The sequence below is a fragment of the Grampus griseus genome (genome assembly GCF_964374135.1).
Source record: "Grampus griseus genome assembly, chromosome: 10".
Taxonomy (NCBI): domain Eukaryota; kingdom Metazoa; phylum Chordata; class Mammalia; order Artiodactyla; family Delphinidae; genus Grampus; species Grampus griseus.
The window spans coordinates 92,902,510-92,929,369 of record NC_139004.1 but is presented as its reverse complement, the minus strand read 5'-3'; the positions used below and the strand labels follow the sequence as shown (position 1 = coordinate 92,929,369).

The 26,860-nt window shown below is 47.4% G+C and overlaps 1 protein-coding gene and 1 long non-coding RNA gene across 3 annotated transcripts in view; one reads left to right on the top strand and one right to left on the bottom strand.

The window, feature by feature from the left end:
* The window catches only part of LOC309828080, a 104,102-nt gene extending 84,572 nt beyond the window's left edge, over positions 1 to 19,530 (top strand). For both annotated transcript variants that reach the window (XR_014297290.1, XR_014297291.1), the window contains exons 2-4: positions 2,773 to 2,943; positions 16,912 to 17,171; positions 18,466 to 19,530. This is a non-coding gene — a long non-coding RNA (uncharacterized lncRNA). The remainder of the gene's footprint in view (positions 1 to 2,772; positions 2,944 to 16,911; positions 17,172 to 18,465) is intronic.
* The window catches only part of ITPR1 (inositol 1,4,5-trisphosphate receptor type 1), a 318,582-nt gene continuing 294,814 nt past the window's right edge, over positions 3,093 to 26,860 (bottom strand). Inside the window, exons 57-58 of the mRNA XM_082663160.1 lie at positions 12,454 to 12,615; positions 3,093 to 4,443 (exon numbers count right to left, since the gene is read on the bottom strand). Of these exons, the coding sequence (XP_082519286.1) occupies positions 4,357 to 4,443; positions 12,454 to 12,615 (249 nt within the window). The 3' untranslated portion in view covers positions 3,093 to 4,356. The remainder of the gene's footprint in view (positions 4,444 to 12,453; positions 12,616 to 26,860) is intronic.

The following is a 26,860-nucleotide window of genomic DNA, read 5'->3' as shown; positions in this document are numbered from 1 at the left end:
TCTGTAAAGTGAGAACTGTTATGGGAAACTGATTACGGATAAGATACTGTAGCCCGTTTCTGGAATGGGGATAGCAGGTGGAAGAGCTCTCTCCTGTTTCGCTGAGTCAGGAGTGCTTTGTTTATTCTGGAGGTAAGCCCTTGGGCAAGTCTCTTTACCACTGTGAGGCTCAGTTTCTTACCTTTAAAATGAAAGCTGCACTCCCATCTATGGTTTGGTAGATGAGAACATGTTGTCTCAGGAACCTTCAGTAGGAGTCCTTTGTTATTATATCCTGTCTTGTGTAAAGGTGACTTTTACTGTCATGTAAATTAAGCCTTCTATCAAGCACATTTTGTTTTTTAAAATCTGTGAAAACATTATTTTAGCAAAACTCAACTCTACTTGTGTAAGTTTGTAGTTGTGATCCTTCTGTATTTAATAGTATTGAGGGACTAAATTTCCTTCTATGTAGCCCAGAAGTCAGACTAATGGTCTCATGATTAGCCTTAAAATAACTATCAGAAACTTTCAGGCTGTTTCTCATTAGCGCATTATCCCAACCAACCGTAGGAGGAGGATACAGAAATCTATAATTGAGTTTTTTTTTAATTAATGAATTTATTTTTTAGTTTTGGTTGCATTGGGTCTTTGTTGCTGCGCGCGGGCTTTCTCTAGTTGTGGTGAGCGGGGGCTACTCTTCGTTGTGGTGCGCGGGCTTCTCATGGCGGTGGCCTCTCTCGTTGCGGAGCACAGGCTCTAGGTGCACAGGCTTCAGTAGTTGTGGCACGTGGGCTCAGTAGTTACGGCTCGCGGGCTCTAGAGCGCAGGCTCAGTAGTTGTGGCACAAGGGCTTAGTTACTCCACAGCGTGTGGCATCTTCCTGGACCAGGGCTCGAACCCCTGTCCCCTGCATTGGCAGGCAAGTTCTTAACCACTGTGCCACCAGGGAAGCCCTATAATTGAGTTTTTAATGTGATAATTCCTTAGTTTACTGTGAAGATCGTGGTAATTTCTCACTAGCACATAAGTAAAGCTTTGTTTAGTTTGCTACTGCAAAGACTGAGTTGCTGGTTAGCTTCCACAAATAAGGTATGCTTGCTTTGTAATTTATGTTAGGAAATGTTTAAACAGGGTGAAAGAGCAGTTTTTACAGGAGCAAAATCAAGCAACCCATTTTCAGAAAGTAGAACCAAATAAAACTAAACTGACTGAAGAACAACCAGTAATGAGCTTGGGAACAGGTAGGTTGAATCAAATTTTTAAAAAACAAAGTGAAAAGCGTATTTTGTGTGCGTGTGTGAGGAGTCAGGGCGCACAGCTTTAAGAGTATTTGCGGGGTCTTCCCTGGTGGCGCAGTGGTTGAGAGTCCGCCTGCCGATGCAGGGGACACGGGTTCGTGCCCCGGTCCGGGAAGATCCCACATGCCGCAGAGCGGCTGGGCCCGTGAGCCATGGCCGCTGAGACGGCGCGTCCGGAGCCTGTGCTCCGCAACGGGAGAGGCCACAGCAGTGAGAGGCCCGCATACCGCAAAAAAAAAAAAAAAAAAAAAAAAAATAGAGTATTTGCGCAGGATGAACTTTCGAGTAAAGCTCTAGGGCTTAGCAGGGTGGAAGCTGTATCTGCAGGGGGAAACAAGGTTCATCACTACATAATTTCAGGGACATAAGTAGAAACGGGCCAGAAAATATAAATGTTAGAAAAGTGGAACGGAATTTCTCAGACCCTTTGACTTAACACGTGGTTTAGTTAAGGAAGTTGGCAAAATCTTCAAATATGAATCCGTGCTACAGAAAACTTTTAAAATTCAATAATCAGAGCTGAGAAGACTTTTTGCATGTTAGTAGTATGCTGTCACATTTGTTTCTTAGCCCGATAGCACTAATTCTTCACCTCCGTGAGTAACTTTGAAGGTGACTTGGACCTTGATCCTTGAAATAGAAGTGTTGAAAAAGCGATGTCTGGAGAAAGGTGAAATCACAATCACACATCAAAGGCTGTAGGAGTTATAACTTCAGATTTTATGTTTCAGTTGTACCAGCTTTGTGTTCACACTCAAACTCCAAGGGTAGGATCTACCGCTTGTAGGGTGGAGTGGCATTCTGATTCCATTTATTTTCTGCTGAAGCTGGCGAGTTGAATGAAGATTGTATCTCAAGTGACAGGATTCGAATGAAACAGGACAAACCTGTAAAAGCTGCAACCTGAATGTGTCATTGCAGGACTCTGCAGTGAACGAGATGGGACGGGGCTTGGGAGACAAACCACACACACTGCCTCTCCGTGCTGGGCAGCGCAGGAGATTGAAGGGAGATCCGAGGGGAGCAAGTCCTTGCTGGCTGGAGCTCACGTTCGGGGAGGGGTGGGGGGGTCGGCGTGGAGCGCCAGTTTGTTTATAGCTACAAGTACGTATCTGTCTTGGGCTTGCCTTATTATGGAAAAATTCTGTGGAGATACGCTGCACTGAATGGAAAATTACTCACTTTTTTTAAAAAGTTATCAATTATAAAGTAGAAGCATTGGTTTTGAAACTAGTCATTTAACTGGAATTTAATCACGACCTAGTTCCCAACATCGGATGGTAATTATCCTTATTTAGCAAAGCACAGAGAAAAATCAGTGTTTGTTAAAAGAGCAACCACGGTGGGCACTGCTCTCAGGAGGGGACAGGTTTCACTGCCTTTGGATAGACGAGTTAGCTTTTGTAAAACATTTTCATCTGTCTTGAAGGACTCTGACCGCTGGGCATGAGTGAGAACTAATCTCCCTGTTGGTGATTCCTTTGCACTGCAGGTAGCAAGATGCAGGTCCCCCAGGGAACGTGCAGGAGTGGGAGCCTTACCATGTGCTACAGTGCTCGTGACAGTCTGCTTGGCAGTCACTTACAGAGAAGAATGAATGGCTGGCTACTGTATGAACCCTCCCCCACATCTGTTCAGGTAGTTCTCCGTTATCATTAATCAGGTAAGCATTTTTGGAATTAATCTGGTAGGCAGACCAGTTATACTTTAAATTGGTCCTAAAGGAAATCTATAATTGGAATAGCTGTTGTTATGACGCAAAGAAATGTCTAAATGAAAGCCACCAGCTGGTCACTGTATTTTCTTCTGCATCATTTATTAAATATTATTTTTATATCTGCATTTACAAACTTTACTCATTTCAGAACTCTGCTTTCAATACATGTTTAACTTTTTTTGTAGAGAGATTCTCTTGTAAAATGAGATCCATGTACAAAACTAGGCAACAGATATAAAAGTTTCCTTTCATACTTTTTCATCCGTCAAGAAAAGAAATAATGTGACAAAGAAATAAAACCCAACTGTGGCTCTTTCACAAGAATAACATGTCAGTGTTCAAACTATGAGCTCTAATGGGCTAGATCATATTTCATCTTTATATGGATGGATATAGTTTAATACTTCTTAGCTACTGTAGCATGTTGGTTCAGATGAAGGAAAAAAAATCAGCTCTACTGTTTGGACTAGATAATCTAGAGCCCATCAATTACTCATTTCTTGATAACGTGACACCAGAATTCACCTAGGAGATGACATTGATTGGCTAGCAGTATGCATTTACCTCAAGCGTGGCATAAAAAGTTCCCTTTAAAAAATTCACTGACTTGGCAAACTAAAGTCTGAGCCTCTAATTCAGCTCTCTTACTTAAAGAAATAGTTTAAATGATCAATTCAGAAGCCTTAAAGTATCTTTGAAACTAAAGTTGCTTTTCTTAAAATGAATGCTGACTTGACAGTTCGTAGGCTTGGAGCACTGTCAGTCACTACGAGACAGAGGCACTGGTGCCGCTAGCAATGAGAAGTAGTATCACCACAGGCTAATTATATGGTACAAAATGCCCGGGGGCCTGAAACTCACTATTAATATGATTTTGGCAGCAGCATCATTTGATAGTTAACCATTTATTACATACTATGAACACACCAGCTTCAAAGATGTGCACTCCCCTTAGGATACTCAGGAGTTACAAATTTATTGTGATTGCATAATTGGTATTGCACAGTTCTATAAAAAACATAAATACTGGCTATTCTAGTTTTAAATACAAAATACATGTCATATACTTTTAAATCTATAATGTGGTTCAAGTGCAAATCAGGTGCTTTCTTTAGTCCTTCCAAAAAAGGCATTTTTAATATTTTTGGCACAAATGAAATTTCATTGTGCCAACAATTCTAATTACAATACATATATCCAAACCTTGAGAGTAGCAGTCATATACATACGGTATAAAACTGAGTATTTACAAATATACTAAGCATAAATGTAACCTCTGTGGGTGAATCAGAACGAATTAGCCACACCCACACTAAAAATAATTTAAAAAGGTAAGTACGATTCCTTTATTTCATTTGCTTATGCTGGTTGCTGTGGGTTGACGTTCATGTGAGGAGGATGTCCTAGAAGACCAATTCTTTGTTTCTGCTTCCTTTGTTCTGTCATCTGGAAAGTTAAAAAGTTTCATCATTAGACCCAGACACTTCCTGTACGTCAAATCATATACTCAACCATAGATTACCTCTGTGGTTATGGTTTATACTGAAACCCACTTTCTACAGTGTACTGTCAGTATATCAAACACAGAACTTCAAAAAGGACATCTTCCTAGGCAGAATGGGGAATTCTGTGCCTTAGGCAATGTGACATTCAGAAACTTTGCTTTCTACTTGTTTCATAAAGGAACAAAAAAACAGTTAAAGCACAAGATTCTTGATCGTTTCCCAAATCCACTTGCAACTGATAGCTTTGTATGACAGTAACAACACACTGAACTGTCAAGAAAAGCAGTGTGTTTAAAATCCTAGGTTTAAGAGAGATTAAGTCCACCGTCTTCAGGGGGTCTTGATTCCTCTCCAGTGACTGTTGGGCCGTTTTGATCTGCGAGAAAAAAAATCACACAGCATTTCTAGGGAGATGAGGAATGTCCTCTCCTCTGAGGTCCAGGGTGACTAAATAACATAATCATGGCCTGGCACTCAGTGGTGACTATTCCTTGCCACCTACAGACACTAAGGTCAGGAAAGACCATTTCCTAAGGCTGGTCAAATGAAACGGTGCTTTCCAAACCCAGAACAAGAGGTTGGTACCGTTTATTTCGGCTGCCGAACTAAATCAGTTCTCACATTGACAGGTATCCAGCTCTGTTCTGGCTATTTCGGGGCATAATTAATTCCCTGCATTCACATTTCTCATAACCCAGGTAGTCCTAGCTCAGGATTTGATGCTGGGCATCAAATATTTTGGTACAAAATATCCTGAGAACATAAAATAAGATTAACTTACCTAGGTTCAATTTTAACGCACAGCCGTTTTCCTTTCATATCAAAATACTATTTTTAGGCTCCTGTGAAATGCCTTCAGTTATATTTTAGAAGAGAAGATTTACAAGGAGTGAATATTTCCGAAAGGCAGCTTTTTATAAAGCCTTTTATAAAGAGTTGAATTAGGATATTCCAGCTAGCCTCTAAAGTTTCCTTGGATGAGTGACAAATCGTGAAGGGAGGTGTCACACCCTATACTACACAGATTCAGCTGCGGAAGCAGAACCTCACGTGACCCGTGGAATAAATTCACAAGTAGATGGGAACGCAATCAGTAATTCAGTCATCTCACTGCCTGATACTTCATGTTCCTTAGCCCCCGAGTCTCACCCCCTGACTAGCCCCTCGGCAGGTGGCCTTGAGAGGGAATCCAGTAAAACTTAACTAAATTTAATAATCGCCGCATTCTCACAGATTTAGGAACCTTGGTGCGCTCACCCCGTATTGACAGATACTTTATTTAAAGATGCTGCGATTTTTCTGCTGTTGAAGTTGGCCATTAAAGCTTTCCCTGAAAATTTTCCATAAATAACTACGTGCACTTGAGATGACCTTTTATGTACCTGCATCTTCACGCCTGTTTCTCGGATCACCTTTTTGTGACTTTTCAATCTGTTGGCTCTTCCTCCTCTTAAACTTAAGGGCTTCTAAACTGGGTTCCTTATAGCAAATGAGTCTTCAACTGAAGGCACACCTTCCTTCCCTCTTCGACAGGCTATCGCCTGAAAGCCCAGTGGAGGTCCGATTCTGATTTTCCAGGGTTGTCTTCTTAAAACAATGATTGCATCACTCTCCCTGCATCACAAACCTTCAAGCTCCCTACTGCTGTAGGTTAGTGGCCAAAACCTTCGTTCAGGCAGTCATATTCCTGGTAATTTCAAGAACCTAGTACATACCTATCTAATTTTGTTTTCTGTTTCCCTAGAATAATGGTTCTTAAACTTTGGCGTGCACCAGAAACACCTAGAAGGCTCCTTAAAACACAGATCCAAGGGCCCACAAACAGAGTTTCTGACTCAGCAGGCCCAGGGTAGGGCTGGTGAGTTTGCATTTGTAACAAGTTCCCCGGTGATACTGGTGTTACTGATCTGGGGCCGCTGCTGCTGTAGAAGAGCTCTTCACTGGTTATCTCAGAAACAGGCCAAGATCACCGTGGTTATATTTTCATATACTTGAATACTTAAAAAAAAGTATTTTGGGTAAATGTATTATTTTTCTCAAAATAAGACCTTGGAGAAGATTCTCTGCAGTTGAGCAGGTGGTCGGCACACAAATCTGACTGCCTGGATTCTGTTCTGATCGACCCTGGCCTTTTTAGACAGAATGGCTACCATTTAAGTGAGTAATAAATAGTAAGGAATTGGGCAACTGCTTAAGTGTTGGTCCCTTTTGGCAAGGTCATCATCCAGTGATAATTATATGGGAACAGTAATGAAAACAAAACCCCCTAAAGGACTAAATCTGGCCTACAAGAAACCAAGCTCAACACTGCTGGCCAGTTAAGTTTCCCTGGCCCCTTAGTACATATTCTCACATAACTTCTGGCTTTATTAGCTCAATTCAACCTACTTACCTATTGGTCTTCATAGATTTACATGCACTGTATATGTTATTTAAGGCATCACCATTTTCTGTTACTACTGTCTATATCAAAACAGAAATAATGACCAAAGTCTATCTATCCTTAGCATATTCTCACAATGTATTCTCTCTGGACATTTGAAACAAAACTGACTAGATAAAAATATCCATCCGGGGCTTCCCTGGTGGCACAGTGGTTAAGAATCCGCCTGCCAATGCAGGGGACACGGGTTCGAGCCCTGGTCCAGGAAGATCCCACAGGCCACGGAGCAACTAAGCCCGTGCGCCACAAGTACTGAGCCTGCGCTCTAGAGCCCGCGAGCCACAACTGCTGAGCCTGCATGCCACAACTACTGAAGCCCGCACGCCTAGAGCCCGTGCTCCGCAACAAGAGAAGCCACTGCTCGCCGCAACTAGAGAAAGCCCACGCACAGCAATGAAAACCCAACGTGGCCAAAAATAAACAAAATAAATTAAAAATATATATATATCCATCAGATTCATGTCTAAGGTGGTAACTTCAGTCAAAATTCTAATACAGAAAAAGCTACTTTGATTAGTGTGAAATGTCCCATTTGTAGTAGATACATTTAAAATCCTCAAAATCTACATTTAGCTAAGAATGAATACTTGAAGCAATATCCTCCTTCATAATCTATAGACAGACTAACTTGAATTTCAGCATTCCTTCTTTTGACTCAGTCTAAACACGAAGCAAACGATATGGTAGCTTTACAAGTCAGATGTAGCCAAACATCTAAAAGATCTTCCATGAAAATACGGAGTGTTGAGTGCAAATGGGCAAAATTTACTCCACCACTATCGGCCTCCACACGACTAACGGCTGGCATAGCAGGGACGGTTCATCGACAGCACATGAAAGCCGCAACCTGCTTTCCTGTCACAGTGAGGTCGTGGCTACTCAGATTCTAAACAGCCCAGAAACTCCAGTCACCAGAATTGTGCTTCACAGTCCTATGAAATCAGCCACGCTCCTAACGAGGAGCCTAAGATATTCAGAAGTAAAACTGCAGCATCTCCTGAATGCAGTTATATTGGTTTAATATAAATATACAGATATCCACACTCCTGATCCTTAGTGGGCTGTTCCTCTCCAGTTCATCTGGCAAACGCTCAAGCTTTGAAACCAAGCTCCTGCATTCCCACCTCTGAGAGGGTTTCCGAGGCACTGACTCGAATCCTCTCCCTGTGGTCAGGCTGAATGAAGTGCTCCCTTTTCTCCACTCCCAGAGCAATCTGTTCAAACCTCTGTTACGTACTTACCATGTTGAATTATAATTTATTTGTTTACTTGTTTGTCTCCCACTCTAGGCTGTTAAGTTCCTTGAAGAAGGAGAATTGGTTCTATTCACCTTTGTAACCCCAGTACCTAGGGCTGCACCTGGCAAATAGGTGTTTCATAAATGATGGTTCGAAGAACAAATGACCCAGAGCACAGTGCCATTCCTCGAGCATGCCATGCGTTTTCATGCCTTTGCTCATGCTGATTCCTTTCCTGGGATGCCCCCTGCTGCATTTTTCAGCTAGCTCAGAAGTCACCTGCTCGTAGGACTGTAGAAGCTAAACTCCTCCGACCCTCTAAGGCCTCTCACGGGACTGCCTGCCTACTTCTCTGTGCTCCTTTGTTCACCAATGAAACTCACTTCATTCCTCGGGCCGTGGAACTTCTCCTACTGTATCCTAACATTAGAGGTCTGCTGCTTTCTGGATCAGTTACAGTATCCTAGATGGCAGGTGTTACCAAAGGCCTCTCTTTTGTGGTTCCAACACAGTGTAAGGACCACAGACATTCAAGTAAGGCTTAATATTCCATTCTTCCAACTGTGGGGAATTATTCTATTCTTTTGTTCTTCCTTCCTTACTTACGCAGTTAATGTTAACAAGATGATAACACTCTTGTGTGAAAAATGCCAAACATGGGCTTCCCTGGTGGCGCAGTAGTTGAGAGTCCGCCTGCCGATGCAGGGGACACGGGTTCGTGCCCCGGTCCGGGAGGATCCCACATGCCGCGGAGCGGCTGGGCCCGTGAGCCATGGCCGCTGAGCCTGCGCGTCCAGAGCCTGTTGCTCCACAACGGGAGAGGCCACAACAGTGAGAGGCCCGCGTACCGCAAAAAACAAAACAAAACAAAACAAAAAACAAACAAAATGCCAAACACTATCGCATGCTAATATGACATGAATTTCAAGCACTACTTCTTTTCCTACCAACTACAAATAAGGGTCACTGTCCTATAGGAAGCCAGTCACATTTTCAAGAAAGTGAACCCTTCTCTCAATATAAAGAAAACATGCAAAAAAAATTTAAGTTCTTACATTAGTTCTCCGCCTTGGAATAAGAATGTAAGAGAATCACATTTAGTATTCAGAATCTCTTGGGAGGGGAAACTTCAAGATGAGAAGCATCATTAAGTAACACTTAGAACAGCAATTTTAATTAACTGTTCTTGGCAGTAATAGAAAAACCACTAACCAGGATTTTACTAATATCCTTGATAAGAACTTTTTCTCCTCAAACTGGTATTTTAAGAAAACAACAACCAACGAGGTCAATAACAGTTAAGATTAAATCCCAAGACATTCAGCTGTCTTTGCTCCATTATGCTGGTTTTTGGACCATTAGATCTGCAAAAATATCTAAGTGATGAAGCAATTTTTGTATTTTCCAGCACTTGTACCAGTGAATGGTATTCTTTCATAGCTGTTTTAAAAAATATCTGTCACAGAGTTTCTTGTTCATTAATCATTTATGGAGTTTTTATTTTTTAATTCAGAATTTTTTTCCCTTTGGAGGGCAGGAATTCTCACAACGACCGTTTAAGAACCAGCAGTTCTCTGACCTGTCTGCATGGCTTTTTATGCAGAACAATTTAAGAAATCTTTAGGACTGGTACACACCAAATTTAATAAAATTCAAATCTTTTCAACAAGTTGATTGTCAAACAAATGCTTTACAGTTTTGTTACAAAATCAAAAGAAAATGTTGACTAATTCCTTCTGAAAAAAGCAAATTTTCCCCAGCAAAAGCAACAATGCTGAATTTTTCCTGTGATTCTGGTCACCTTAAAACCTAAGCAGATCAATGCTGGTAAAGGCACTGGAGGATATAGTACTGGTTTCCTCCGATTTCTTCTTAGCCTATAACATCTTACAAGAAAAAACGGTCCAATTTCAAATTCATTCATAGGGGAAAGGTTTTCTGAAGGGTGGTTCTAACCGTTAACTTTAAAACCAAAATGTAAACAGAGCTGAAACCAAGCAGTTTAAACCACACTGGTTTTGATGTCATTTAATGAACCTTAGTCCATATGTAATCAAGTTTACATAGTTTGTTCAAGCCAAAATTTTGGCTTCAGAGAAACGATTCTAATGCCAAGTCTCTGATCAGTGGTGTAACATGGCAATGACTGTATCACTCCTTAACGTTTTAAGTGCGTGATGCGACTTCTGAAACTCTTTAACGTTCTTAAAAAAATGAATGAGAATTTAAACAGTCAACCATGAAAGGCAAACAGGGTACAGTGACAAAACAAAACAAGGGAAAATAAAAACACACGCACACAAAATCCAACCCAGACTGCAGGACCAGGAGTTCCAGCCTGACATTTTCAGGTAAAGTTGCATAAATTTCCTAAGAGCCTGCCGTGAACCTGAATGTCCTCACGAAATAAAACGAGGGAATTGGGTGCAATGCCATCTGTGGTCTTGGCTACCTCCTATACCTGTGATTCTCTGTGCAAATTCCTCAGCTTCAATTCGCTCCTTAGACCAGGTTCACTGGTTTGCACAGTGTGCATCACTGAAGCAACTTCAGAACCACCCTCAGGGAGCGATTCAACACACAGGATCCTAAGCATTGAAAGGACAGGCCCGGCCGACAGAGAAGGGCTCGAGCGGCATTTACTACCCCAGAATACCCAATAATAGTGTGCTTCAGACATGTTTACAAACGGCACTTTATAGAGCGCTAAATACTGCCTTTATTTAGGTCTGCATGAGATCAATTTTTGTAAGATTTTTTGGCATCTAATTTAAAACATCGGATTTAATGGAGATTCTCGTAGCCACAGCTCTCTCAAAGGGAGAGGAAGGGAACTTGAGCATTGCTACATGCCTTACGGAGCTCGCCTCGCTCTTCAGGGGGGAAACAGAAGCAGCTGTAGCAGACAGTGTGCTCATGAATCAGTGTAGTCCTGTGGAACATTTGTCAAGTGTTTCACAGCGGGGGTAAAAAGTTAATAAAATAATAAGCAAAGTAATCTAGTTAGATCTTCATTAGTTTTACTTATTTAGGTTATTACTCATTTTAGGTGGCTACCAAGCTCAGTGCTGTAGACAGCCTTCATAAATAAGGTCTTCTGTTCCCATTAGTCTTCTTATTTGTATCTTAATACATGTGAAAGAAAAGAACTTGAGGCCAAATGGTACCTTGGGGCTCAGTTTGGAATAATTTAGTTGGAACAGAAATACAATTCAAAGTGGGATTGTTAAAGTGCCACGTAAACTACCTCCAGGAAGAGCTGACGCCAGCCAGGGCCTTCACTAGCTATTATGTACCTAAGAGGAACAAATCACCTGCGGGTAGACCTTACAACTTACCTCCAGGCCAGCCCTGCCTGATAACTACCGCTGTGCAAAATTTATAATCTTGTCTACGGAATTGATTAAAAGCTTTCAGCACCGCGTGCGGGAGGCTGAACTGTTGCCGCGTTTGTGCAGGATTATCCCGGTCAGCTACGGGCAGAGCACAGGTCCTCCCAGCAGGAGGTCACCACCTGGTAACTGTGAGTGCTCATTTGAAGGGGGTCAGGGGCGGGGCAGGGGGGCTCTGGAGTATACAGGGTTTGCTGCAGACTTGCCCCCTTCGCCCAGCTTAGTTACAGGGGCAAAAAGCATTTATCTTACGGACAGGGAGCAGGATGGGGCAGCGCATCTGTAGACGGGTGAGCTGGGTGAGTGCAGGGACGCGGCCGGCAGAGCGGTCACTGTTCACCCCCAGCACCCGCCACGCTGCCTGGACTATGGGAGCCCCTCAATAAGGATTTGGCCAATGAATGAACCAAAAGGGGCTCTTCCTTGACTGTGGTTTATCCCAGGATGCTGGATTTCAGTATCTGGGGCCGGGGGTCGATAGATCTGAGGGCTGAAAAGCAAAACCAGAAACAGCCTTTAATCTTTTGTCAGTGAAGAAGAGTCAGGAGTACAGCTTTGCACATTGTGTTTTTCTGTACAGCACTTCATTGAAGTAGTTTGCATTTTCTCATTTTCTGGTTTTGTTTTTCATATGAAAACCTCGTCCTGAGCGGCACTGAGAGTAGCGTCATGGGCTTATCCTGTCAAAGGGCAGTGAAGGGGGAGTGGAGGGGAAACTGATGGACTAAATGAGTTTGTCCTCTGTTGCCCGTTTCCTTTTCTATCCAGGTGATAAACTTCAGCATTTTAACATGAGCACTACTGATTTTCTCACCACACCTGGTGTGTATGGTAGTGGGTGTGTGTGGGTGTGTGTAGGCAGGTGGGGTTTCTTTTACCTGGTCCTTTAATTCTGACAGCTGCCCAGAAAGATTAGTGACCAGCTTCATGGTGGACTCCAGCTTCTCCTGCAGGCTCCTCAGCTCATTCTGTTCTCCTTCCGAATCGCTGCTGACCAGGGACATGGCTCTCATCCTTGGGAACCAGTCAAGGTTTCTTTCCTGGAATCCACATGAAAAAAAGAGGGAGTCACTTCGAAGAGGAGAGACGACAAAGGCAGTCTTATCACACCATCTTTTCTTTGTGCCGTCTTTCACCAGGCTCTTCCTGATTGCTGCAGAACTAATGTACTGTACTGTGTTTTTTTAAACCGTTCAGTAAATATCTTTTTAGTTGAATATAATTAAACTCTCTTAATTCCTAGAAGAAATCACTTTAACATATGAGGAAAAGTGGGTTTCCAAACAAGATTCCTAATCTCCAAATACGACTACTGCCACTCCATCTGTGATCTTTGCAAATGACACAGCTAATGAGATTGGAGTTTTAAAACTGTGTTAAAATATATGTAATAAAATTTACCATTTTAATCATTTAAGTGTACAGTTCAGGGGCATTAAGTGCATCCACATTGCTGTGAGCCATCACCACCGTCCATCTCGGGGATTCATCTTCCCCAACGTCAGCTCCATCCCCGCTGAACAGTAACTCTCCCGCCCCTTGGCAACTGCCTCCTGTTTGCAGTCTGCGGCTTTGACGACTCTACGTACCTCATACCGTGCTGTATATTTTTCAAAGCGTTATACTTGGAAAATCATCTGCAAACACTCTACAAGTACATGAATTTTAAGATCCCGAGTGTTCTGGGATCGACCAGATACGTGTATGGGTGTGTTTGCTTGGTAGAGGGTTGTTAAGAGGCTGAAAATGGGGAGCGGGTTCAGTTTCCCTCTTTGTGAACTTATGGACACCACCTCTCGACTCGTGTTTCCTTTTCCTTCGGGCCTGAAATGGCTGGTGGGTGCTGTCAGTTGGTATAAGAAAGACCCATTCAGTCTCCTTCCCTGTCTGTCTCCGCCCTTCGTTTTGATGCCTGTAGCTCACACCTGTAAACAGCATTTCTCACCGCTGGTTAACAGGATGGACAAGCCTCCTCCTCCCACCTCACTTCTTCCTGCCCACATATGCTTTTCTCATAAAAAGTACACCTCCTGGGTGAGTTCTGTACAGAGAGGCAGGAATGAACTGTAAGAAAAGCTTCATCAGCCGGAGGTAAGGGGAGGCACACTGACTCATTCCACACCCAGCTGGCGTCACATCTCACCTGGGCCATTCGGATCCTGTCGGGATGAATTCTAATAAACATCCTAACACAAATCACGCCCACCCCACCAACACACACACACACAGAATTTGCTGTTGTTGCTCTGTGTACACCAGAGATCAGCAGAATTTTTCTGCATAGTAAACATTTTCTGATAGTAAATACCTTTGGCTTTCTGGACCATATGGTCTCTGTCACAGCAAATCTGCTATGTAGCCCCCAAACACCCATTTGTGTAGAGTATACACAAATGAACGGGGGTAGCTGTGTTCCGATAAAACTTTATTTACAAATGCTGGTGGAGTTGGCCAACCGCTGTCATATACAATAAAAGGCATCAACATACTCAAAATCAAGAACAGAATACCACAAGATGTCTAAATTTTAAAAAGCAACATAACTAAACCGTGTCTTGACCTAATGCAATCTAGCAATATAGAAGCCAAACAAGAACTAGTTGAAAATACTACAAAGAAGGCATACCACGGTGGCACGAGGTGTCCCATCTACTAGACAGCATTTGCTTAAGACGTGTGGGGAGTCTAGTCGGGACTCACTAGCCTGCCAGCATCCTGAGAGCAGGAAACACCTTAGTACAGTGACTGGAACACAGCAGACCCTTGATAAATATCTGTGGAAGCAAGGAGTGATAAAGCCACTGTCTCCTAGGTGGGCCCTGCTAACTAATGCTTAAATGGTAAACCTCCATTGCTTAGAATGATTGCTGGAGGAGGGAAGTGATGCTGTTTACCTTGCTGTGCCACACACCCTGTGATCAACGCTCCCTTCCCATGTGCCCCGATGTTAGCCTATACTCGTTCTCATCAGCCTCCCACCGCAGACAGAGCAGTGGGCAAAAGGATGTTTGACAAAACACCCCATTTCAAAGACGACCAGCCTAAAACCCTGGAGCGTTGCCACGTCTAATCAGTTTTCTGCTGTGTGTCTACAGCGAAGAGGAGAGAGCAGACATCTGAAAACATTTAAGCACAGTGGCGACACTGAAAGGCAGCTGAGGTCACCTGTCACTGATCATACCACTGCCCCATGTTAGTCCTTCACACGTCATCCCACCTTCCCACCGTGCCACTCTCAGGGAAGAAGCCCCTGACTGCTCGGGGCACACGGAGGGGACAGGTGGCTGGCGGTTACTCACTCTCACTAGGCAGCGTGGGCCCCGTGACAGAGGGAGAGATGGGTGGCCAGGCTGATGGGCCACGGGCACAGCTGCAGCAAGGCCGGCCGTGTACCCGAGACCGGATACCCACGGGGACGGCTGCAAATATCTGCACGCTGACCCCTGAGGAGAGCGAGGTGAAGAGGAAAGATCCAAAGTCCCACTTAAACCGTCAGACTCAGGAGCACGTGGACACACCACCAGTGGGGCTATGACAGAATGTGACGTAGCAGGGAGTTCAGAGACCGCTAAGGCCTACCCTGCATGGTAACGCAGGACACGGCCCCGGGAGGGAGGAAACAATCCCTACGTTTCAAAGGAGATCCCGCGGCTGATCTGGTGTTTACAAAGTGTAAACTCCTATTACTGAGTATATTTGGGGGGAAACATTTGATAGCTCTCTAGATTCAAGTCAGAAGTACAATAAGCACTCTCGGAAGAAAACATTTTAAAAAATACAGCATATTCAACGAATACTTAAGGAGCCCTTACCTTACATGCTTGGTTCTGAGGAAACAGCAGTGAGCCCCCTGCACTTGGTCACCGCCTCCTGGACCTCTTTAAAGTGGACATGGCTTTGAGACCTAAGTATGAGGTAGGGTTCCTGCCATCAGAGTGCTTGACTTTAGTTAAGGAGAGTGGACATTTCAGTTAAAAAAAGAAGAAACAAAGCAGCGAGGCCGTGTCAAATGAGCGGCAGGAAGAGAAGGGTCAACATAAGGACTGACTACAGTGGTTTTGCGTGGCTGGAATCCTCTTTGTGGAGGGCCTGAAGGAAGGTTATCACTTGGCCAGACGCGGGGCCAGCGTGAGGGCCTTCTCAGCAGAGGGGGGGCTGGCACAGCCCTGAAACCAGTGGGGCCGCAGTTGGGGCGGAGGGCAGACAGGCGGGGCAGCAGCCCAGACTGTGGAGCACGGGAGAGCCATGCCAGCTGGGCTGGGGAGGGAGAGGGACGGCGGTGACAGGAAGAGGCCTGGACACATGGGTGGCGGGGAAGGGGAGGAAGTGACCTGGAGCCCCTGCCTGACGAGGCGCTGGCAGAGAGAGGGGCCGTGTACGAGAAGGAGTGAGAGCTCACCTGCAGCCCACCGACTGCCGACATGCAGAGGAATGTACAACTGCCTAAAATGGGTAGAGAATTCGTCTCAGACCTGGCTCTCAAATTTTCATGTTCATTTGCTTAGCAAACCCTCCATAAAAATAGAAAACACAGATTTCCAAACAGAGTCCACATTAAACAGGTCTTCAAAAAAGAAGACAGAAAATCGATGCAAGATTCTGTACGTAGCTTAAGTTCCTTAAGTTTAAGGAACAGTTTCTTTTCCTTATTCTAACAGCAAGCGACCACATGACTATAGATGAAAAAGAATTTTTCCACGGCAGATTCCCACCCCCTTGCATGGTGTATGTGATTTGATCTCTGGACTCCCAGGCAGTGATTTCAGAAAGGTCTCTGACAAATGCAAAACGCACAGACCTCATCCAACAACCGTTTACTGAATACTTCTAATTTCTGTGCCTGGCACAGGGCTGAGTGCTGAGGGTCTAGAGATGAGGAAGACAAGGTCCCTGCCCCCAAGGGGTGGAATGCAGTACAAGGAAGGTGTAGTGCAGGGCTCAGGGCATGGCTCTTCGCTTTCGTGGACCCCACTGCAGCCCTACCTCCAAGTCCTGAGTGCCCAGTGAGTATCCGCTAGGCCATCGAATGGGGCCCACCGGCCTTAAAGTGGCTGCTACTGGCATCTTTGCTCCTCATGCAGTGGCCAGGAGATGCATCAGATGCTGTTCGTTTTCGCTTTATCTGTACTTCTGTAAGTGGGCTGCCACCTGTAATCCTGGGGCATGAAGGCCCTGCCCAAGGGGTACACAAAGCCATAGACAGAAATAATGCATCTTCTTAGAATGTCCATTTCAGTCAGTGGTGAACGATCCAAAATATTTTTATATTAAACTCAAAATATGCCCTGGAGAACATGAAACCCCAAGATTTTAAAGAAATGTCATACTTTTCACAGGCCACTCTGTACCACGTGCCCCAATCCTGGCGATACACCTTCGTTCTCCATTTCATGAGAGTCCTTCAGTACAAGGGGAGGAACAGGATTTCCTGGTCAAGATGTTTACCAATTACCACCTTAAAGGTTCTCCCTCACTGCCCTCCTCCAATAACAATGCAAAGCAGAGCTGGGGCCCCGTCCAAGCCTTAAACCACAGGAAACAAGGTATCCAAGTGCTCTCGATGGTGTGTGCCGGTAGCTCTTCTGCCCCGACATAGGTACGTACCCAAATTTGCGGTCCTAGGTGGTGCCAGTATTTTAATTAAATAATCATCCTGGGGGCTTCCCTGGTGGCGCAGTGGTTGAGAGTCCGCCTGCCGATGCAGGGGATACGGGTTCGTGCCCCGGTCTGGGAAGATCCCACATGCCGCGGAGCGGCTGGGCCCGTGAGCCATGGCCGCTGAGCCTGCGCGTCCGCAACGGGAGAGGCCACAACAGTGAGAGGCCCGCGTACCGCCAAAAAAACCAAACCAAACCAAAACAAAAAATCATCCTGGGCTGTTAAGTCTAATCTCAAATTACCAGGGAGCATCTAGTAGTTAAAATTAATGAACAATTCTGGCCACACTGTTCTGTTTCCATTCGGCTTTGCACCCTGCACTGTGGCATAAGCCCCGACGCGGCGTGGAGGCTGCTCACCAGCAGGACCCTCTGCACAGAGATCGAAACCTTTACAGGAAGATAGTTAGACTATCCCAGTCCTGGCCTTGGAGCGGAGAGAGAACACCTGAGTCCAGTCACTTTCTCTTTAGCTCAGACTTCCACAGCAAATGCTGAGTGCTCAGTGACTCCAGGGAAGCCTCCGCCCGTGGTTCCCCGGCCAGCCAGGGGCTGAAGGTCCATAAATGTTTGCAAAATCCTGCCTTTATGTCCATTCCAGATCAAAAACATATCTCAGTATCCTGGCTTCTCTTGCCTTTTTAAGAAAGTCATCAACGAAGGCACTTTTGTTTATACATGAATTCATCTTGGGCTCTGTGTGTGTGTATGTGTGTGCGTGTGTGTGCGCGTGCGTGTGCGTGCGTGTGTTCAGGAGGGTGGGTCTGGGGAGGCTCGTGGGTTCACTGCACGTCTCTCAGCCGCATCTGTCGCTCTGGGTCTGAGGGCCCCTGTGTGCTTCCCTTGCTGCTGGTACCTCGCATACCAATGTCATTAGGCACTGTCTGCCCTGGTCCTCCTACAATCCAGCCAGTGCAGTTCCCGTCACAGCAAGCACTTCCTCGTCAGAGCAGACAAACCGACTCAAGCCACAGCCGGAAGCAGGCTGACCACAAGTGCTAAGGTTCTGGTTAGTTCTTTTCTAGGTAAAGTTGGAAAAGTCCCTGCAAAGGCAAACACTGAAGTTTTAGACACGGGGGCGGCACTGACCTCTTGAAATGTTCTTGACTGGAAAGAGGGAGGCTGTGTGTGTGAGAGAGAGAGAAACACAGAGAGAGAGGAGAGGAAGTTGGATTGTATGATGCAAATGCTCATCATTCTGAGAAGCGTTTTTTTTTTTTTTCTTCTTCCCAGGTTCAACTGAAGAGGCTGTTCTAAGAAAGACAACTGAGATCATCAGTCACCTCCTCAGAGAAAGTCCACTGAGGTAGAGTTTTGTTTACCCTGTAAACAACGCAACATTTACTGTTGAATGCCTTATTCTTTTACAGTCAGACTAGAGAAATGCAATTTTTTTTTTTTTTTTTTTTTTGGTGGGGGCATGAGGGTCAAAGAAGGGGTCATGGTCGAGAAGATGGGTCCTGGGAAGATGGACCTGTAAGCCATAGAATCCCCTTGGGGAAGACTCAGGAAGGCAAAGACTGTCCTTTCAACTCAAGTGTCAAATGCGTTTCCACTTATCTTACCAAGCAAGACGACAAACAGGATTTTCCCAGAGTGCCTGGCGATGCTTAGGTGACAGGAGTGACTGAGGGGCAGGCCTGGAGACAGATCCTTGGCTGCCCCATGTATCCAAACCTCCCCATGTATCCAAACCCCCAGAAAATGCCTGGAAGAGAGTGGAAGGGGAGGATTGAAGATAATCCTTAACTTTTCTAAAGCAGGAATATATTACACTCAATAAACTTTAAATATTTGCCCCTCTTGTGAGTTAGGGTGACTATTTGCATTGAAGAGGAAGAAAATAATGTTTAGAGCTCATTTTTCTAAGATCATGGAAAACAAACAAACAAAACCCAGAATCCATTGCTTTGGGTGAAAAAACAGTGATAGTAACTCTAAGTATGCTCACTGACTCCAAAATTGTCATTATAGTATCTATTATATATTAAAAAAAAAACTAAATTGAAAAAATAGATTCCAAAGGTAAGAAGATTGAGGGTTGGGGGCTAGAGGGATGGACAGGTAGAGCACAGAGGACTTGGAGGACAGCAAACCTATTCTGTTTGCTGCTGTAATAGCGGATCCACGTCATACATTTGTCAAAAGCTACAGAACGTACAGCGCCAAGAGTGAATCCTAACGTAAACTACTGTCTTTGGTTAATAATGACGTATCTAGATTAGTTTATCAATTGTAGTAGCTACACCACAGTAATACAGAAGTTAATAACGGAAACTGGCGGGTGAGGTGGGGAGAAGGGGGCATACGGAACTCAGTCCTTTCTGCTCAGTGTTTCCTGTACAAAATAAAACCTATTTAAAAAAATGGATCCCACACCTGGAATTTGTTGGCCAGCCTGAAATGAAATTCAAGGGTCCAGGTCCCTGTCTCTCACAGGTTTGTTTCCGTAGCAAGCCCACGCCGTCAGCGTGTCAGTGGGAAGAGCTGCGTCCTAGGATCCGGAGCTGAAGCCCTGACAGTCCAGAATGTTCACAGGACATGAGCTGGGGTGAGTCAGCCAACCAGCCTGGGTCTCTGCTCCTTTTTTTTTTTTTTTTGAGAGATTACTGGCTACTTCACAGGGTTAATGTGTGGATCCAATGGCTGTAAGAACGTGTCCCGTCAACTGGAAAGCGCTGTGCACAAGTTAGTTCTCCCCCTCCCGGGGGGAGGGTTTCGGTTTTAGAGGCACAGATTTCTCTTTTGCCGATGGAGCCACGGGAAGGGTGCCCACGCTGCTCGCAAGCGCAGGAGTCAGCGTGGTCTGCTGCTCTTGTCTCGGACGACATCACCCAGACAGGCCCCATTATATAATCTTCAGCTGGGATGGAATGACCACTCACCCTTCCAGACTCAGTTAATAGCTGTCCTTGGACGTTACTGTGTAAGAGAGACGGCCCCCGCCAGGGAGAGAACCGCACCCATTTCTGATGAAATCCCTAGGCAGAGTCAGCTGCAGAGTCACTGCCTCATGTCACTCTGGGCCCTCAGGTGAAGTGATGCCGGGCTCTCACTGGGGCCACGAGAAAGCAGCGCTCCCTACTTGGAGAGGTGCAGCTGGGTCCTGGGCCCCTGGGGTGGCGGGAGGAAGAAGCCTGAGGTCACAGAGGAGGGGAGAAAGGTGGGGGATGGCCTGTGCTGGAACAGGGCAGGGCGGGCGGGGCGGAGATTCCTGATGAAGAGCCCTCAGGCGAACTCGGCTTCTCCCAGGCTGGCTCAGGATGTTCTGCTCAGGCCACGTCCCCTGCACGTTCAGTTAGCTAAGCAATCTACCAGAATGTTCCTTGTGGTTACGTATGGGATTTTAACAGTGTTTCTTGGTTGGCCTCTATTCTTTTTTGCATTCCACGAGTTTTAAACTTTGATCTCTTTATACAATGATGGTTTTTTTGGTTGGTTTTTAGCCTACTTAAAAGGCTTTCCAAAGTTCTTTGCTGTTGTTTTGGGGAAAAAGACCTAGTGTTTGTCTTTGGACCTACAATCACGCACACCCACGTGCCACCCCGCTCGCTGCCTCACCTGCAGCAGGGCCCCGCGAGATAGCGTGTCGGCCTCTGGCTGCTGCGCTGGAAATCTCCTCCTGATTGAAATGGTTTTACTGAAGGCCAGCCCTGCCTAGACACCCTGAGAAACCGGTGATGGGAGGGTGTCATCTTTGTCACCGTCCGTACGACTTCAGTGAGAATTCAAGGGCGCGCCACCGGCGCCATCCTGACCTGAGAGGGGTTTGGAAGGCAAGGTGCCCACAGCCTGAACTCTTCCGGGAGAAAGTACAATTCTCCAGATTCCTCAGTCCTTTCCAACCGCCCCATTTTACCAACCTGCCCCTTGCACTCTGACCCACACACTCACTAGCTCGTTCACATGGGTCTCCTCTCTCCCTCCTGATACCTCCCTGCATCCACTCCTGACGCAGACCCTCGGTAGTCGTCTGAAAGTTGCTTCGTGGAACTGTAGAGCTAAAGGTGGCCTAAGAGACCCTCTGGTTCAACTTTCTCACTTTACAGGTGGTAACACGGGGGCCCTATAAAAAAGTGCGTTTGTGAAAGGAGACACTGAGACCTTGTCCACGTCGTGACCTTTAAATACAAACAGCTGTACCTAAATGCTAGCATCTTTTCCTCATTCTCACATTCCCTAGACACACACTAGTAGGCCTCATTCTGAAGAAATACATTTTAAAGAATCCTGAATATATGTACTCGATAAGAACGAATTCAGAACATTCTCATAAAAGCCAGGGGGTCACACACCTCTCAGTGGCATCGCGCACTACCGCCCGGCTCTGTCAGACGCAGCCCGTGTTCAGAGCAGAGAGGAAATGAAGGAGTGCAGGCCAGGGAGTTACCGGCGTGGCTATGGAGTCGGGGACCGAAGGGGCAGGGCGGGCGGCCCAGTGGGGTCTGCGGCGGGGGAGGGGCAGGAGGCGGGCTCAAGGTGTGGAAGGGAGGAAAGTGCATTTTGGGAGCTTAAAAAATCTGCTGAATTGGGAGAAATGTGCGTGTAAACAAATATTTTACATACGTGTACAAACACGTCAACCCCTACACACACCCTGGGGCTGATGAGCCAAGGGGAGACCCTAGCAGAGGCGGTGAACACGCCGGCAGCCGCGCTCATACTGCGCCCAGGCTCACGGACCCCACGCTCGGGCGGACCGAGTGCCGGGGCCCTGCGCGAGCAGTAAGTTCATGGCTCTGCTCCCCTCTCTGCTGCACACAGTGCCCTCGCACACCTTGGCGAAGGGCAGGCGTGGGAAACTCGGAAGAGAGGGCCGGGAGGGCCCTGCAGGCCCGGCTCCCATGCCCAGCGCTTCCGGACAGGAGGAAGCCGCCCATGAAGCGCGGCCGGGCAGGGGCGGCTTCGTACCTTCAGACTGGAGGGCGGGACGTGGTGTGAGCCTGGGTGGGGAAACCGAAGCTCTGCAGCTGCCATGGACACGAACCCCGGCTCAAGTGCAGAGGGCGGGGCGAGAGCGCGCCTGGCCGGCTGGGTGGCACGTCCAGTGATGCTGACGCGTTGTTTCCAGCCGCCAAGGGGCGAGTGCCAAATCCCTCTCCACTTCTCCCTCACTCCGACGTGCCTGAACTCTGCCGTGGTGTCAGCGAGCTTCAGAAAGCTTTCTGGGCCGGATGAGAGGGCGGCACAGCCTGTATCCCTACCCACCCACCGCTGAGGGCTGGCGGAGCCCAGCGGGCATCTTAAGCAACTCCGTGGCCTCCCGGCTTAGGCAGGAAAGCAGAAGACACATCTCGGGATCTTATCAACCACCCCCCCACCCCTGCCCCAGCATATCCTCACTGGAATTCCAGCATAAAAGCCCAAACCCGTTCCTGTACATCTGTGCAGAAGCAGAGGGTTTCCATGTCACAGTATCAGCAGCCAGGGCCCGCCTGCCAGGTACACAGTGAAGCACAGGTGAGGCGAGAACTCGAGAAAGGGGAGGTCGGGGAGCGCTAGGTGCACGCCCCTCCCTCCTGCACCCGAAGTCCGAGGAGGTCAAGTGAACTGATACAAGATGGAACAAACTGGAAATCTCCAGTGGATCAGTGTGTGTGTTGGGGGGGTGGAGTAGGGGGATGGGCAGGCAGGGGGAGAGAGCGGGCTGCTCTACCTGTGAGAAAAAGTCAGCGCCAGGCCTAAGGGAAGATGGATCAGAAGCTCTGACGTTTAATTTTCAGGGAGTTCTGTGCATTCACTTGAGTCCCCTGGGTGTGGGAGCCCAAGTCTCGCTGTGGCTCCGGTGAACCGTCCTTCCCCTTTAACCAACCCCTCTCTCTCCCCAAATGTGGTCACCAAAGGAAATATCATCCCCTGTTCCAAGCTTAGGTGAGGCCCACGAAGTTCATCACATTGTAGCAAGTCCGAATGAACACCTATTGCAGGTACGCCCTTTATAAGAGCTGTTCTCTGCCATTCCTGAGCTCCAGTCTTTTAAACAACCCCTGTAGCACCAGACTCAGGTGGCTGCCTGACTGGCGGTGCTGGCGGCAGCTCAGAGACTTAACCCCATCCTGTTACTTGTGCGCGTTCCCTAGGGGATCCTCTCTCCTGCTCTTCTCCCTACCCCCCTTTTTCCGGCCCTTGCCTCTTCTGAAGGCAGCTAATTCAGCACCGCAGCGGAGAGGAGGGGCCCGGGAGATGAGCCAGTCCTAGTCAGGAAAACCCACCACATCCAGAGCCCAACGGCTGCGGGTTCTCAACACTGAGGCATGTGTGCGAGCACAGATCGAGCCACGCTGAACGTGCACGCGTCAGGACCCCTCCAGGGTGGGCTAATCAGCGGACCTGGCTGTGAATCTCAGCCCGAGCACTTCTCAGCCGTGTGACCCTGGAGAAGCGGTTCGACCTTCCTGGGCTTTAGGTTCCCGTCTGGGAGATGGTGATGGTGCCACCTGCAGTGCTGTTACGGGGACCAAACAAGATCATACACGCAAAGCATTTATCTCAGTACATACTGATTAAACGAGACCTATTACCACGGTATGATCCAGTCTGCTCGGGTCAGGGCGAAGCACGGCACAGCCCAGAGTTCACAGGAGCACCCTCTGTGCCCCAGGATCAGGCTGGCGTGGAAGAAGGTTCTCCCCCGCTAGTTCACCGTTCAGTTCCCTCGTCAATTCACACACTATCCTAGCAAAGAGGAGGGGCTGGAGCGGCCCCTGTGAACTACGGATGAGCAGTATCCCATCTGGTCACCCTGTCTCTAAAGGCAATTAACTCAAAAACACACCTCTGCAAATACACCTTATGTTGACAAGGTAGAATTCCAAGCTTCAGAAGGGAAATTTCTATTTTATTAGCAAAATAGATGCCTTAATATTTAAGTTATTGTTTGGTCTTCTTTACCAACCTCTCCTCTTAATGCTTCTCGAGTTTCTAACTTTCAAGAATAACTTAGGTCTGCTTTTCAAGGACTGACTTTTATCCTGAGTTTGACTGTCATAGAAAATTGGGCTGCTGGGTCTTTGCTTGGAATCATACATTTGATCTTTTACCTACAACACGCCCACTGTGCAGTATTTAAATTCCTTCAGGCAAAGATACTCACAACTGATTTACCACTTATTCTGGTTAAATACACCAGACTGCATGGCCTGTCAAATCATCATGTATAGACTAACACAAATTCTCATTTCAGCTGGCAATGGCGAAAAGCCAAATAGCGCTAAACGTCATTCAAGCAAGGGCGTGTGGTACGTAAATTATAGTCCAGGGTTAAAAAAACAGTCCACTTATTACAAAGGCTATCGCCAAAACTCTATGTGGTAGCACCAGACTTCAAGTTCATATGGGGAGAAGGGAACTCAGGGTTTTTTCCTCCTCCTTTGAACTGCCAGGGCTAAGTGAGGTCACTCTGTAGTCACATTTCTCTGAAAGTTCAGCCCTGTCTGGGGCCTGAGTCAACGAATCTGAGACCGGCTCTGCACTACCGGGTGGCGCTGGGAGTCCTGTAACTTAGAGAGTCACAGAAGAGGCTGAGCGTCCCGAAGTCACCTCCGCACAGTGCCACCTCCCATCATGTGCGCAAAGCCAAGAGACGAACCCACCAGCTAACCCAGTATAATCAGGATAGAATCTAACACACAGCACTCCGAGGGCGCTCCCCATGTTGCCGGAACCCCTGGTCCTGGGCAGTGAACCCGAGCGGAGGACAGCCCTAACCGCACAGACAAACGTCACAAGTATCCGTGACCGACTCAACGGAGAGACAGTGATAACGTCAGCCTGGTCCTGCTTCAACGTTTAAGGACACTTAACAGTTTTAAATTTAAGAGAGAGGAAGACACAGGAATTTTCCACTGGAGGATGCCTGTTCTGACTTTTCTCAGTAATAGCACGTCAACAGCCGAGACGCCTTACGCAGTCCTGGCACCTAGGAGTCGGTGTTCGCACCAGCTGTCCACGCTGCAGCCCTCTGCTTCCCGGCTGACGGCTCTGTGCCTGAGTGCTTACCACCTCTGTCCCCGGGCCCACACGTTCCTCTCCTTTCCGCCACCCCATGGACACGTGAGGGGACACTGACCCCGATTCATACATGGGTCAGGAAAGTCCAGGGACTTGCCCGGGGTTACCGGGCTTGGAAGGGCCGGAGCCAAAACGCACACCTTCCACGTTCTGCCCCCAGATCCCATTCTTAGGTGGTGATGACTGCCTGGGAGGCACCAGCCTGGGCCTGGCTTTGCCAGGAAAGGTCCCATCTCCAGTGAAAGGAAACGGGATGATCAGGAGAGGGAAACCGTTCTCTGTTATGTTTAGATGAAAACTAATTTGTGGGTGAACATCCGGTTGCTAAGTTCTTGGCTGTGAGGCAGAGCATCAAATGCTCCTTCTTTCCAGATGTTTCCGTTTCCAGAAAGAGGTCCTGGCCCCCTGACCGTCGGCCAGTTCTCCAGGGAACTGCAGCCTCGGGAGCTGCCCTCTCAAAGTCAGCTTGGGCTTCTAAGAAGCCTTCTCCCATCAGAGCCCCTGGCAGAGTCCACTAAGCAGTTGGTTTTTGAGATGAAAACCTAGTTGCCATCCCTGACACCCCATCTGCAAGCAGTTATTTTCGGGGCGTCTGCAAAGCTCCCCCACCCTCCGAGCGGCCACCCGGGGCCTCTTCCATTTGGTTCTGCAGGGTTGTCTTTTGGCAACTGTGACATCCCAGTTCCTTAGGAGTCTCTGGGATCTGAATGAACGGGCTAAAGGAGAGCTGAAGAAGAACTCAACACCCACCGCCTCGTGCCACGGAGCAAGAGGCGGTTTTCCCGAGGAACCCAAAGGGCCCGTCTCAGTCATTTCTTCTGGGACGTGATAAGCCAAAGGGCCTCACGGACTCCTGGCCGGCTTTTCCTTCCATCTCTGACACTGCTCGTCAGCTGCCCTTCTCCCTCCTGACGCTGGAGTATTTGCAGCCTCCCAGAGTTGGCTTCTTCGAGACATCTCCTGGCTTCTCCTCCCAGAGGCCCGCCTCGCGAGGAGGGATACTGAGGACTGCCGCACCGGCTGGGCTACATCTGGGGCTGCCTCTGTGGCATCTGACTAAGTGAGCCCATGCCCGGGGCAGGCCGGCGGGGGGAAGGAGCCTGCCCCACCGTGGCGGCTGAGTGCCCTCGGGCTGCCAGCCCCCATTGAGTGACTCAGCTGGGCACCCCCAGTTCCTAGCCCACTGTGGCTCTCCAGGGAGCCTGCCCGGCAAGGATTCATGTGGCTTCAGGGCGAGACACCGCCAGGAACGCTGTGGGCAAAATGGCATCGCCTTTCGGCTGGTGGATCGAACGCTTCCTGGGCCCTCGCCCAGCACACGAGACATCTGGTTCCTCAGCAACTTGGACATTCAGAGTTAAGAATTCTTTGATGCTACAGATTTTCAGGCTGTTTGACAAGAAGCTCTCACACAAAGGATGATGTAGATGGGAAAGCGCAGGGAACGCAGGGGGCTCTGAGCATGCTGGGTGGCCGGCGGGGGGGGGACTTCCGGCTTTTAATCCTCAGCAGGTGACTGCTCACAAGGCTCCTGTTAAGTCTTCGTGACCGAGACAGAAACCCAGAAGTGCACCAGAGTTTTCTGTGACAGTAAAGCAAGGTGATTAACAGAAAACTT